We start from the raw sequence: 15,213 nt of genomic DNA, 5'->3' as shown, positions 1-15,213 counted from the left end.
CTTGACATGCTTATTACTTCTCTGGTGGAGGTGTTAACGTGAATTGAAATGCTTTAACATTGCAATAAGAAAGCACAGTGAAATAATTAGATAATTGGTGCATCTGTAATAACTGGGGACTTTTATAACACTTCCCAGATGAGTAGAAATGTCTACTCATCTCCAGCAAAAGGAGAAACTAAAAACCGTGCATTTCCGGCTGCTTGAGCTCATGCATGTTTGAATTCAGAGTGAGTTCTTATACACAGTTGGTGGACCATCCGCTATCCACCCTCTGAAACACCCTTTTAGTGAACTTCAAAAATCATATGGATTACACATGATGACTTCCTGATCCTCTGGAAATGAGGTGAGAAGAACCAGGAAAGCCGGACAAACCAGCTGCTGCAATACCAGGATGGGAAATTTGCTTTAGAGCAGGGGGCCACCATGCATGACAGCTAGCTCACTTTTTCAGCCTCAACAAGAGAGGAAGTTGTTTCTTTCCAGGCTAATCACGAAGTCAGTGGTAATCAGCTCCTGTGAGCAAACTGACTATGACTTTGAACACATTTTTTTGTGTGCACTTGCAGCCTAAGGCAGAAAGATCCTGACTCTAACTAGGATGAGTGGAAAGGTCTCTTCCATGCAGAAATTCTTCCCACATTCATTCTAGCTGTGTCAGATGCTCCACAGTATTTCTTATCGGTTGAGACCTCGAGGCTAAGCGGACCCTGGTCTGACACAGAGAAAGCAATACCAACTGCCTTTGCACTATACAACATTTATATAACGTCTTCTCCAGCCCTCTGACTTCCCATCCGCACCCATGAAGACTGACAGCACCTCACATGCTTACCGTGAGGATTGCAAGTTATACCTAGATCTTGGTGCCCAGGCTTATGTGCAATAGCTGTTAAGGAAGATTATCTGAATTCCATTCATTTGGCCTAAACCGTCCCCATGTATCTATGTGAAGTCCCAGTCATGGGATACTGGGATGATTCTCACCCTGTGTTCACTCACCTCTTTGCTCAGTTGCAAATGAAATACTGCTCAGTTTACACTTCTAGTGTTCTGGCTAGAAAACACAAGTCTACATCTGTGTTATAAAACGGGCATTTACACCAGCAGCAATGAGAAATTAGAGACTGTGCTCTCCCAGGCGCCCCAGGACACAGCAATGCTAATATTTGCTGAGGCATTCTCTCCTTTCTGAGGCTTCTGTGTTCTGCCTGCTTTGCTAGGTGTAATGCTTGCCCCATTTCCCCATGTGGCTTGTGCGCTGAAATGACTCTTATTACGCATTGTAATTACAAGAGCTGAGCCGGGACATCAAGTACTGGTATCATGAGTTCTTTTAAAAATTGAAAAGACATCTTCTTTGATGAGCTCTAAAATAGTTAACTGATTTATCAGCAAGTCTTCAGGGAAGATGTGAGCACTGCATTCTGATGCTGCAATTCTCAAGCTGCTGATAGAGTCGAGTCTACAGACATGGTATTCTAATGGGCCGTTTGAGCTTCCACAAGCAAAAATAAAATTAAAGCAAATATAACCACCATCTAGTATAGCTCAACCACCTTTACATACTGATGAAGAAGGCCAGCCAGCCTGTGTCTGCTTGCTGAGACTGACTCCATGGTCCCAAAGACCTTTGCAATGAAGGCATTGTGTATTTCTCCAAAGCAGTAGGGTACAACTTTGGAACAACATTCAAAATGATGTGACTGAAATTTAGGCTCCAGCATTACATTATGACCACAGTTTTCTTCCTCTTTAGGACTCAGCAGCTTAGTGCACAGACCCCTCTTCAAATACCCAGGAGCAACCTTTGCTTCAAGGTCCCTGTGGAAGGTAGATTGAGGTCTGGAGTTCTTGAATCCTCTCAAATCTATCATCCTGATGTCCCCAGGAGTCGCCCAGCCCTGCAGAGAGACCTGCTGAGATCTGCCTGTGTTACCATGTTTCTGGTCCCCCCCCCCCCCCCCCCCCCCCGCCATCGCTGGTGTGGTGTTATCCTTCTGACTCACGGTTGTGGAGGAAAGGGTGGTGTTTCTCATCTCTCCACTGTCATGACCATTTCATTGACAGCAGGACCTCAGGCAGATTCCAGGGAAGGAAATTCAGACTGTTATGTATGCAAAGCCCCCTCTACCTTAGAATTCCTATGACAGCACAATGTGAGTTGGTGGGGAATGGCTATCCTTTGCCTAGGTTAAACATCCATATGACTTATTGTATATAATATATTGATTGAAGGGAAGCAGCTATCCTGTACGATGTAGCCGTGATTGGCTAAGCAAAACAATGTCGGCAGTAGCATAACAGCCAGGAGGCACGTCCCAGGCAGTGAGACTTCTAGCAGCCTTCCCCACTGGGAACGTAACTGTGAAACAGAAGCGTGCAACCATAAGAACCTCCTAAGGAGAGGCAAAGCATTTGACTTCCTCCATTTGCAGAGCAATTAAGATAATATGAGAGGAAGAGATTAAATATGTAGGTTTTTTTTTTTTTTCTGGAGCAGAAACTCATTTGGGGATTGTTCATTGGTTAGAGGGTTAAGGAGTAGGGAGGGTAACACAAGGGAAGGAGGGGAAGAGGGGCTGCTGCTGAGCAACGGTCTTTGTATTCTCCCACCTCCAATGCCCTACTTCATCCCAGTAAAAAGCAGAACCAAGCAGATTAACTCCTTCTCATCAATCAGAACCTATTTTGGTTTTCACACAATCACCTCACGCGTCTTAAATAAGAAGAGGAGATTCCAGGTGCCTCCAAGCCTGCCTCTGGTGAAGGAAGTGCAGAGCTTGGGAAGAGGAGTCACACCTTTCAGTCAAAAACTCCTTCACTATCGGCCAAGTGTCTCATCTGCGGCCCCAGGTTTCCAGGCCCCTTCCCCTCGCTGACCTCAGCCAGGTCTCTAGGAGCATGGAATGGACTCAGCAGGTAGCTGAGAGTTTGCACAGACACTTCTTGAAGAAGTTGCTCATTAATCCACAGGAGACAGGTTAAACTGACATTTAATGATAAGCAGCTGTTCTGCTGCTTATTGGAACCAATCCCAGGACTGGAAACACGAGTCTTAGAAATGGAACATATACTCAGGGAGTACACTCTTATGCTCTATAATGTCTTGAGTGCATTATAGCATATCATCCAAAGAGGTCTTTCCAAAGACATCCATGTTTGCTCTTTGTCTTCTGAGTCAAAGAGCAGAAAAATGAACTGATTACAACTTGAACCCTTAAGAGGACATGGTCTCTCTCATGCCTTTGCACAACAAGAACTTTTAAGTGGCCTGTAGGACGACAACCAACATTAGGGTATGGGCTCTTAAGTCCCGCTTTAAGGGGACAACAGGCAGAACTTTGAAACCTACCTCCTCCTCTCTCCTTGTCCTCCTCTCCTTCTTTCAGCAGCTTGCCAACAGAATTATACCACTTAAATGCTAGGTCAGGGCCGCCATGAACACTGCAGTTAATCAAGGCACTGCTCCCCTCCTTGACGATGATATGGTCAGTTTTGGCAATGATGACAGGCACAGAACCAAAGACCACGTCCGTGCCATTTAAAGTGCCGTTGGCTACACTCTTAGCGGTTGCTAGAGTGGAGACTAGGATTAGAAAGAGCACAGAAGGTGGTAAGCACACAGTCAGATGGCTCCTCAGTAGGTCCATCTTCTTTGCTTGTTCCGTAAGGCAAGAGATGGTTTTGCCGATGGAATCTTCTCTCAGACTGTACGCTGTTCAGGGCAGGCCATGGGATGAACCTGGCCTGGATCCATGGAGTAAGTACTTGATCAAGAATCTGCTAAAAAAGAAAAACCATATACACACAGATATTAACATTGATACCTTAAATAAAATTTATAAAGTAATAGTAATCTGCTAAGGTATATGGTGTTAGCCTATATCATTCTTAAATAAAACCCATATTCTGATGCTCCAATATTAATTTATATGACAGAAATCTTAACAGTATACATTTATATTTCTGTATTAAAACAGTAAGAGCAAATATATTTCTTATGCTAGGTTAATATCATCTTAATTTTTTGTTTGTTTTTGTCTTTTGGTTGTTGTTGAGACAAAATCTCATATAGCCTAGTCTGGCTGCAAATTTGCTATGTAGCTGAAGATAGTCACGAACTCCCAATTCTCCTGCCTCTACTTCCTAAGTGCTGGGATCATAGACATGCACCACCATACCTGAGTATTACATTACTTCTTAATTTACATTACTTTTTAATTTTACATTACTTCTCGATTTACACTTTCTTTTTTACACTTAGTATTCTAAGATTCCTTCTACCCCACCTCCTATCTTCACGATAACCTAAGGGTTCCTTCTTCCTTTACAAAGCACAAAGGTCCTTTCCAGGGACCTTTCACTGGTCCCAGCTCAGACTCCACAAGCGTTAGGAAGGACTCCCCCAGAAGCCGCCTGGTGTTCTCACAACTCCTCATTATAGCTTCCATACCTCAGCCAACTCCCCCATCCCTATGCTCTGCACGTATTTCCCCCTCTTATCTGTGCTACTGTGAACATACTCACTAACGGCCACTCACGGAATTCCCTGGTTTGGATCTGCATTTGCCTTCTGGAGGCCGAGTAACACCGTCATCAGGATGCGCAGGGGGACATGATGGGTTCTTCTGCGTCTAAGATCTAAGTTTTCCTCATTCCTTTAGCCTCCATTTCATCTGCTACTCTTCCAGCTACACCCATCGTCCACACTCTAAATTCTGAAGTTCCAAGTAATTCTCAGGTTCTAAACAAACCACCTTTCACGGCAGTCTCCCATCCTTCAGGTTCCTTTCTGATTCTCACTGGGCTTTCTGGCCCTTGTTTTCTTTTCTTTTTTTTTTTTTCCTCAGTCTCTTCCCACACAGGACTTGCATGTTTTATTTATGTTTCATTCAGACCCAACCATAGAGACCCACAGTCTACAGTGTTTTCTCTCCTCGTCCTCATGACACATTTATTCAGCTCGTAGGTGACCTTGATCAAGCCAACTGTTTGGCATCTCTACTTCAGCACCCAGGGGGAAGACTGCTGGCAAGATCTGCTCAACCATATAATTACTATGATAATGAAGGAATGATCTCTAGCTCTTGCCAGGCACTGGTGGCATCTGGCAGTCTGTTTACCTGCATTCCCTCCGTTCAGTATTGTCTTTCCATAGTGCTTATGACATCATCAGCTTGAGAATCAAGTGTCTCAACCCAGTGGCATTCTAATCTTAAAACAGCAGAGACCAGGCTCCTTCTACCCCCCTAAATCCTCGCTACGCATTGCTCTGCCTTTTGGAAAGCATCTTTTAGCTTTTGCCCAGCTCCTTACATGCCCTATCCTCTCCATACCGTCCTTTTCTATATTTTATTTGCTCTTTCTTGAACTTCCTCTTGTTAAGACCACTGATCACCCCTTGTTGCCAAGTGGTTATCTCCCTCTACCCAAAATATTGTGGCAATTGGTATTATTAATTATCCTTTCTCAAGAGTTTCTTTCCATGATTTGCACATCTGACCCTCATCTAAAGGTTTTTTAAGATGGAGTCTCACTCTATAACCTGGAGTGGCTCTGGACTCTCGGTCTTCCTACTTCTGCACCCCCAGTGCTTGAACTACAGACCTGAACCACCGTCCACTACCATCATGCTCTGCTCACTTCTTACAATTCAGTGAATTCCTGGGGTTCAGCATCAGTTCATCATTACAGGTGAAAATACAAATGTCCACGTGTGACACGTGTGTAGACCAACGCACTGTGATGGACCTGGTCCTGAGTCAGGTAGTCGGGGAGGACTTCACAGAGAGAGTGACCCCTGAGCCGGGACCATCTATGCCAAGACCCAGGGAAGAGAACGCTGGTTAAAAAGGAACAGCAAAGGCACGATCCTGGTTGAGGAAGAGCGCCCCTGGAGTGGGTGCTGCAGGATGGGAGAGAGTAAGACAGGCTCTGACCACCACTGATGGACTTCACAGGTCGGGATAAGGAGCCTGCATCTTAGCCAACCACTGAGAACACTATGGAAGGGAACTGGAAAAAACTCAACTCACTGTAGTATAATTCACATACATTGATCCTTGCCCGTTTTAGGTCTCTACTTTAACCCATGCAGCTGTCACAATAAATAAGATTAAAAGGCTTTTCTCACCTCAAGGTCCCTGTTACCCCTTCCCAGTCTTAGCATTTTATGATCCAGTCTAACGTTTTTGAACATAGCTCCAATGGGCTAAGGGTCATCTCCCCATACGCTATCCAGTTGTCTTAGCTCCAATCTGTAGAAAAGGCTGTCTTTTCTCCAATGGATTACCTTGTCTTCCTGTCAAAGGCCATCATAATACAGGTGGGTCTATTTCCAAACTTCTTACTCTGTTCCACTGATGTTGAGATCTTATTCTTTTGCCTATACTGTACCGTACCGACAAGGCCATCTGCCTCACTCCCCTGCAATGTCTGCTATGCCTCTGACACACAGGATGCTAAGCACATTTGTCTGCTGAATGAATGGAGACCTCTCCAAGGGCAGGGATGATGGCATCAGTTTCAAACACAGTCGACCCAAAGAGGTAACTACTGACGATAATATCAGCAGACCACTCTTGTTTTTTTTTTTCCCCAGAAGAAGGAAAAGCATTTTCTCCATAGTTTCCTGGAGAGTCTAATGCCTTGCTTTTCTCAGCGTCAACAGCTTACAAACCTCACGGCGGAGGCAGATAGCTCAAGCTGTGAGGCATGATAGGCCCTGCCATGACTCTTCACTTGGCTGAACTTGTGGTTTCCTTTCATCAGGGTGGTTGTAAGTTGACATGGTCAGCCTAGAACAGCGGCTGGAAGCAGGGCTTCAGATAGCAGCAGGGCTTTAGACAGCCTAGGCCAGGGAGCTGGTTCTCTAAGTGCTGTGATTGGCTGTGTACTTTTCGGGGCAAGAACTCACTCAGCACAGGTGAACTCTAAGTACACAGAGCACTTACATATGTCCAGACTTGATAAGCAAGAATGACCGGCTCCATACAGAGCTCTCTTGACTGCAGCCAGGCTCCTTAAGTTTCCTTTTAAGTGATGCTATTTAGAGAATGTAACTTGGTAGCTTAATGCCATATTGATTGACAACCCTGTCACCAGAAGCCATCGCAGTAGGTTCCAGTCCTAGGTCCTTTGGAGGCACTCCAGTCTGAGATGCCGAAGGCTATGTCTTTGAGTGTCACACTCACTGGGGGGGAGCATGCTGAGGGCAAAGGATGGATTCTCTCATTTTTTCTTTTTACTTCCTGATGACTAGTCCAGAGCAAATGCCCTTAGACTAAGGGCAAGATGATACAGGAAAAGGACTTAAAAATATATATATATATATATAAGAAGTGAACAAACCCTGGTGTTTTCACATCTAGCAAACCTAATTTCACAATTAGGAAGAATACAACAAATATGCATTCAATAAATGACTGCGCAAGCCAAGAGCTGTTGTGCTAGGGCACCTCGGTGCTATTTTAATCATTTCAGTAGGTACCTGGGCTAAATCCATGGTGACTTCTGCACCTGGGTCCTCAGTCTCTGAGATGACCTGACACAGAGACTTGCATTTGAATATGGGAGTTTTAGTCAGCAAGCTGCCAGACTTCCCTTATTACACCCATCCTATCTCATTGTGAAGTAACTAAGAGGCATATAATATAATTCAAAGAACACATGAAAGATTTTTTCACTCAAAAAAAAAAATCATGAACATTTAGTTTGGCCAAAACAAACAAACAAAACCCCCCAAAACCCGAAAAACAAAACAAAACACCAGCTCGATGGACAGTAACTAATTGTAGTTATTTTAGTAACCCAGTCTATTGCATGCCACACTCTTTCCCTTACAGGTTTTTACACCGCATTTGTTAAGTGGTGAATATACTGCCAGGGACATAGGGGATGAACAGAACTATAAGCTAAATCAATCCTAGGCCATAGATGCTCACAGTCTAGCTGGAGAGCGAGAGCATGAGAGCGAGCTGCTGCTAGGTGACATGGGTTCATGATCGACTGGATAGAGGGGGCACTGGCTTGCTGGAGAGATACACATAGGTCATGCTTGTTGAACGCTACCCAGAGCTCTGCTATCTTTCATCTTGCCCTTGTGGCACGTCCCAGGGCTCTCAGCGTCTGCATGGCACCCAGTGTGTGCCTGGAATGTCAGGCACTCTTCCTGTCCTACCCTCTTGTTCTTTTTTTCTTCATGTTGAAGAAGGAAACATCACACACAGACCTACAGCAGTTCCTTATGGAAAGGCACCCAGGAAGCACATGCACACACTTGCTACACGTTAGTGGCATCCCGGTGGCAGTTGTTAATGAGTAAATTACAATGCACAGCCCAAAGCGCAGAAGCTATCACACGACTGGACGTAAAGGGAGTCATCTCTGAGTGAAGGTTTAGAACCAGGGCCTGTCAGACGGGGATCTGGCAGCAACATCAAAAGTTTAGTTAATAGCACTCTGACTTTGTAAAAGACAATTCGGGCAGCCAAGCGTAAACGTCACTACTCTAATCCCGTAGCCTAAAATGCAGTCCTTCAAAATGCAAGAACGGAGAACACACATTTCAAAGACAGGGTTTAGCACAAGCAACAGTGGGCCAGTTGTTAAGCTCCATGCGTTTGCTCGTGGCCTTTGGGAACACTTTCCTAGGACACTTTATTTTCTATAAGTAGGAAAGGGAGACAAATGTGCAGCAAACACCCAATGCTCTTTCTTTAGTTTGCCCTTTCCCTATTTCTCACCTTTGCATTTTACCTACAAATCTTTAATAAGTTGTTCTATTGAATCCTGTGTCTTCCTTCTCCACCTACAGCCTGCAGGACTATAGTTAATGTATTATGGAGTTAGCAGAAAAAGGGCCTCTTGTGAAGAGTGATTTTAACTAAATGAATATACATTATTGTTCTGTTTTGTTTCTTGGCTGTATTTTTGCTGGCACCTTTCCACCAATGGGGACAAGTCACTTGTTTAGTTACACAATGGGGTTTTGTCACAACATCTACTGTGTTCACTAGCACCCAGGTGATGCCCTGAGCAGAAGAGATGCCTTCTAGGGAAAGCCACATTCCTGACAAGCTTGCACGGGTCCACAAAGGAGGGGAATGGGAAGGCAGGCTTGTCCAGACGGTGAGGGCGTGAGGGCGTGAGGGCGGTGGTATGCAATGCTGAAGACAGAAGCACTCTCCTTGTTTACAAAGGTCACCCCTCCCCACCACCCCCATCAGTGATGGAGCAGTGGCTAGGAGAGAAGAAATAGTCAGAGCCTGAACAGAAAGCCACAGGGAAAGAAAGGAGTGCATGGTGATATTTCATTTGTGATCTAACTGATAAAACTTATCTGGGGATCAGAGGACAGAGCTAGCCACTAGATTAGACATAGAGGCCAGACAGTGGTGGGCACACACCTTTAATCCTATCACTTGGGAGGCAGAGATCCATCTGGATCTCTGTGAGTTCAAGGTCACCCTGGAAGCAGAGCCAGACAGTGGTGGCACACACCCTTAATCCCAGCACTTGAGATCTCATGTCTTTGCTTGGGAAGGATACACACCTTTAATCCCAGGAAGTGATGGCAGGAAGCAGAAAGGTATATAAGGCCTGAGGACCAAGAACTAGAGTCCTGAGACTCTCTTGAGCTGAGGATTTCCTAGCGGTAAGAACATGTGGCTTGGCTTGTTCCATTCCTCTGATCTCTCAGTTTTTAACCCAATATCTGGCTCTGTTTTTTTTTTTTTTTAAATTAAGACCATTTAAGATTCTTGTTACAGGAGCTGGCAAGTTGAAAAGGGCACAAGGATTAGAACGCACAGGATCTAAAGACTAACCCATACTAGGTTGAAGTAATATCTGAGCAGTGTTGTCTACAAGTAAACTCCCTTAAGAAATATCCCATTTGCCAAAAACCAGTGCTGTTGGTAGAACACACGTGTACACACATTACAGATTTCAACTAACACTCCCTTGGGCGTACTATCCACCATCTGTGAGAAATGGCTCAGGAGAGTCTGTGGTAGTTCTTGCCTGGTTCCCTCATTTCTCCTTTGGGCTCCGCTGGTCTCCTGTCTCGGACAGATGTTTTGAGGACAAACAATAGTGATGCCATCCAAAGAGACAAACTGTCATAAAGCAGGATGCACTCAGTGTATCTTCAGAAGGGCTGAGGAGGCTGTGCTTGGCCCTACAAAGAGAAAGACTAGGGGGGACTTGGGATACTGTGTGTACACCTCTGACTTAGTGCAGTGCTAGGACTATTTTTAGCTACTCACTGGACAGAACCAAATACATATCCTGACTTACTGGACTGCTGTAGACAACCACTGGACACAACTGAGAGCACATACTTCATAAATCCCCATCGCTACTCCATCCACCACACTGTAGGAAGTCCTCCAAAGAACTTTATGCTTTGTTAATTTTTTGACATAAAAAGTGTACATTTTTCAAAAATGATCCATTTCAAATCATGGCTTTTCCAACTTAAAAATGAACTATAGAACCCTATATGCCACATGTATACTGTAATTTTTGATGGTATATAATGCTAAGAAACTATTCACACTTTTTTTTAAAATCACATTTTCCCCACATAGTCTGGTGTTCTGATTACAAATAAGTATGTTATAGGGGCTGGAGATACAGCTCAAATGGTAGGGTGTTTGCTTGGCATGCCTGGAGTCCTTAGCATGCATGGTTTGATCCCAAGCACCAAATAAACTGAGCTCAGCGGTACATGCCTATAGTACCAGAACTCAGAAGGTAGAGGCAGGAGGATCAGAAGTTCAGCCATCATCCTCAACCTCATTGTGAGTTTGAGACCAGCCTGGGTTATATGACACTTTGTCTCAAGAGAGGATTGTGGCTTAAAAACATGTTTATATTGCCTTGCCTGGGGTCATGAAATCATTTAAAAAATCCAAAAGTTTAATGCACAGGTGAGATACTGTTGACAACCTGTTAATTATAAATGCTTGCTAATCTTGATCATTGGAAACAGTGTATTCTAGGGATTTGTTACTACAGTCTTTTAAAGAGGAAAAACAAAACAAAACAAAAACCCAAAAACTGTATAGAGGAAGACAATTACTATTAAAGGTTTTCCTTCCTCTTGAGATGTAACTATTAGACAAGTTGAAAACAGGTCTATCATATGTATTTGTTCACAGAACTTAAACATCAGTCCTGGAAAACCATAGACATTGTTCAGAAGGTTTTTCTTTACACAAGATAAGAAAGAGAATCCAAGAGAATGGGACACTTGCCCAGGATTAGTGGCTTAGAACCAACCAATCTAAAGAGCCTGTGGCTGCCCCTGCCTAGATGGGGCCTGTTAGGATCTCTTGTCACTAGAAAGGCAGTGTTAAAGTTGTTCCAGGGCAACGAAGACTGTGACAATTGGTGTGTCCTTCAGAACAGCTGACCATTGTTTTGTTTTGTTTTTTGGTTTTGCGAGACAAGGTTTCTCTGTGTAGCTTTGGAGCCTGTCCTGGAACTCACTCTATAACCCAGTCTGGCCTCGAACTCACAGAGATCCACCTGCCTCTGCCTCCAGAGTGCTGGGATTAAAGGCGTGCGCCACCACTGCCCAGCGAAGCTGACCATTGTTATAACACATATTTAACTTTCTCTAGTCCTCATTCTAAAGCAATGAGCCAATATAGTCCTGGTCTCAATGAATGTAAACCTTTAACTGCACACAGGGAAGCCTCCTCACATATATGATGGCAGAGAAAAAACCTGGGAACAGGATACAAAGGGGAACGAACGTCTGTAATGCTTTTGCACGCCCAGGCTGGCCATGGTCCCAAACAGGTTACACTGCAGGGTTTTTAAGTTCTCATGCAGATAGCTAGGTGTGGTTGCATACACTTGTAATACTACCACTCTGGAGGCTAGGCAGAAGATTGCTGTGACTCTGAGGATAGCCTGGGCTACATGGTCAGACACTCTGTCTCAAAAAAAGTAAAAACAAAAAAGGAAAGACAGATGGTTATGGTTGGCTAGGAGGCTTGTTTTGGCATTCTTCTCTCAGCTCTTGAGTCATCCCTGCAAGAATCCACATCCACCTAAGGTGGGGTCACAGCCACCCCTAGCCAATTTCTGCTTTTCGTGCTTCTCACACTAGAATATATTTCCCCAGCATTTTACCCTTAGTGAAGACGAAAACAAAACATCTTCCCTACTCATTTGAAGTATACATATCGGAAGATTCAAACTTCCTAGTCCCAGTACCTTTTCTATGTGTGTAGTGTATACCTATACGTACATACGCCTATGCAGGTGTGCACACCCCTCTTGCTCCTGTGGAGGCCCTATGTTGACACCGGGTATCTCTGCTTTAACTTTTGAGACAGTCTTTCGGTGAACCTGAGCCTCACCAGTTAGCTGGAGTGGCTGACTGACATCTTCCGGCCTCTGTCTTCCAGTGCTGAGATTACATCCAGGCTCACTCCAGTGTACCCAGCTTTCTACATCCATGCTGTGGCTCTAAATTCTGGTGTTCATGATTGCACAGTGAGCCCTTCAAGCCTGCACATCCCCCTAGCTCCTCCCAGTCATTTCTTATGTTAACTTGATAATCTCCGCCAATCTTTCTGCCAGCTTTCAACTCTTGCTTGTCACTTATCTCAAGCCCATTTCCCAACAAGTTCTTGGTACATATGATTTAGGGTCTTCTCCAGACAGAGTGAAGCCAGCAGGAACAGCCAGGATCTACAATCCTGGATGCATCAATGGGTCCAAATTCTTTCTGGGGCCTGGGAAAAATGCTCTGAGGATCCCATAGGACAGGGAGAGTTTGATTGGGAGTGTTAACTCCTAGCTAACCGTCTACAAGCTGAGTGACCAGCACTATGCTAGTGTGCCTGCGCATCCCACGAGGTCTCTAAACCAGGGAATGAGATGATATTCTTTAAAAAACAGGATTGAATTACTTTTACTTTATATACATGCACAAGTACCTGCGTGGATATAAATGTGCCGTGTGTATGCTGGTGTCCACCGAGGCCACAAGGGGCCTCAGATCTTCTGGAACTGGAGTTCCAGGCAGTTGTGTTCCATCTGATGTGGGTGCTGGAACCAAACCTGGTTTCCTCGGTCCCTCTGCAAGAGCAGAGGGTACTTTTAATTGTTGAACCATCTTGCCAGCTCCATCTTTTAAACAATTATTATTATTATTATTATTATTATTATTATTTGTGTGTGTGTGTGTGTGTGTGTGTGTGTGTGTGTGTGTGTGTGTGTACATGAGCACCATGGAATGCATATGGAGGTAAGAGATGTAGATGTCTGAATATAACCTTTGGGAGCTGGTTCTGTCTTTCTACTGTTGGGATCCAGAGATCCACACCAGGCTGGGGACTGAACTCAAGTCATTTAGTATGCTAGGGCAATGCTTTTACCTGTGAGCTGTCTCTCCAGCCCAGGGAATAATATTCTCAACACACTTTCTTAGCTATGAAACAGTTTTGAGTTCACATTTTCTTGCTGGTTCCGGATACTTTGTAAATGCTCAAGGCCTACACCGTGAATGAGGCTTTGTGCACACACAGCCTCCCAACTGGCCAAATGCAATTAACTCGCTGTTCTGGAGTTGAGGGAGCAGTTTCCCAGGCACTCTTACAAAGGGTGCCTGATTATTTTCCAAGGGCACAGCCTATAATAAAACTATCAAACTCATTATGAGCCTCAGGATATTAGTAGCTCCCAATAAAGGAAAGAATAACTTCCACCAGGGACATGTACTGTATTCCAGCCTACAGCCAGAATTAAGAACATGCTGAGGATCTTCCTGGAGCCAAGAAGCTGAGACTGGAGAAAGACAAAGGGCAGACAGGGTTTCTGGGAGGAGAAGCAGAGTGAAATCTGAAGGTGGAGGGCAGAAATCTCAAGGAGATGTGAAGAGAAAACCACTTTAGAATTTCAGGATTAAGGCCCTTGAGCTGGGATGGTGATATTGGCTCAGTTCTTTACTTGCATAATTCACTAGAGAACACGTGGAAGTCACCCAGCACCCTGCAGACCTAAGTCCTCCCCAAATCTACAATTCTCTAAGCACAGTAACCAGGGCCGGGGCAGGGAAGTACTGGTACAAGAGACAGAACAAGGGTTAGCGCATGGGTTAAGAAAAAATTCTATCCCCTGGTTAATCTTCAGTGTCAGCTTGATTTGATTTGGAATCACCATAGAAACACACATCCTGATGTTAACAGGGTATTTCTAGAAAGGTTTATTGGAGAAAGGAAGATCTATTGCAGATGTGGGTTGTGCCATCCCGTGGGCTGGGGACTGAATACAGACGAGAAAGGTAGCTGAGCACACCAGTGTTCATCTCTCTGCCGCCTGACTGCTTCCTCACACTCCTGCTACTACGCTTTTGCTGTCCCCTTAACCTATAGGCCCAAATAAACCCTTCTTCCTTCCTTAAAAGATCCCATCCCAGTATCAGCAGGTCAGACTGTGACCACAAGCCTTTCCAGACTTGAAGGGTGGCTCACAGGAACCACTGGTGTGCCCTAAGGCATGTGATCACCTTGCTCCTCTGGGAACAGAACTTCCTGTGTACACAGGAGACATGGACTCCAATTCTTAAGGCGTGAGGACCATCCACTCAGACCCTCTTTGTGAAGCAACCCTGATCCTGACAGGGACTAGCCACAAGTCGGCAGGGACCATCCTAGGTACAGCCAAGGCCGCCAATCTCTCTTCTGAAACAGTTAAGAGTAAGGACTGTACCTCACTGACTAAGGGAGCGCCTTTCTGTGCCTGAAGTTCATATTCTTAATTTGTATTCCCAATTATCCAAGCACCTTTCATTCCCTGTGCCTCTGAGTATTTGATTAAAGCCATTCAAATGCACAGCCAGGGACACGGACCAACTAAGGTTCTGCTTTTCATTGGAGTAAGAGTTTATCCATTTGAAAAACATGCATTTAATAACTGGAGATGGTAGTTAACTGGCTTTTCCTCCTTCCTGGCTTACCAGCCCATTATCACAAAGTGGTGTTGCATAACCAACATTCCACATGTGGAGTGGTCCAGCCACTCTTGCTAACAACTAGACCTCCATGACACAGAACAGAAGGGATTCTGTAACTCAAACTCCACGTGACTTAATTCTTATTAAGACCGTGACAATAACTTCCTTTATAATCACCTAACACTTACGGCTTCTAAGACATTCACCCTCAGATGTTATCCCTTCAGAAT

At 44.6% G+C, this 15,213-nt stretch overlaps 1 protein-coding gene across 2 annotated transcripts in view; it reads right to left on the bottom strand.

The window, feature by feature from the left end:
- Positions 1 to 15,213, bottom strand: part of Mfap3l (microfibril associated protein 3 like) — a 39,240-nt gene that overhangs the window by 12,496 nt on the left and 11,531 nt on the right. Inside the window, exon 2 of one of the 2 annotated variants that reach the window (XM_036166587.1) lies at positions 3,359 to 3,789. In XM_036166587.1, the coding sequence (XP_036022480.1) occupies positions 3,359 to 3,656 (298 nt within the window). In that variant the 5' untranslated portion in view covers positions 3,657 to 3,789. The remainder of the gene's footprint in view (positions 1 to 3,358; positions 3,790 to 15,213) is intronic. The other variant, XM_036166589.1, reaches the window with a different exon arrangement.

This window comes from Onychomys torridus, chromosome 17 (genome assembly GCF_903995425.1).
Source record: "Onychomys torridus chromosome 17, mOncTor1.1, whole genome shotgun sequence".
Classification (NCBI taxonomy): domain Eukaryota; kingdom Metazoa; phylum Chordata; class Mammalia; order Rodentia; family Cricetidae; genus Onychomys; species Onychomys torridus.
Note: the sequence above shows the minus strand (reverse complement) of the source record. Positions and strands in the feature narration are given on the sequence as shown.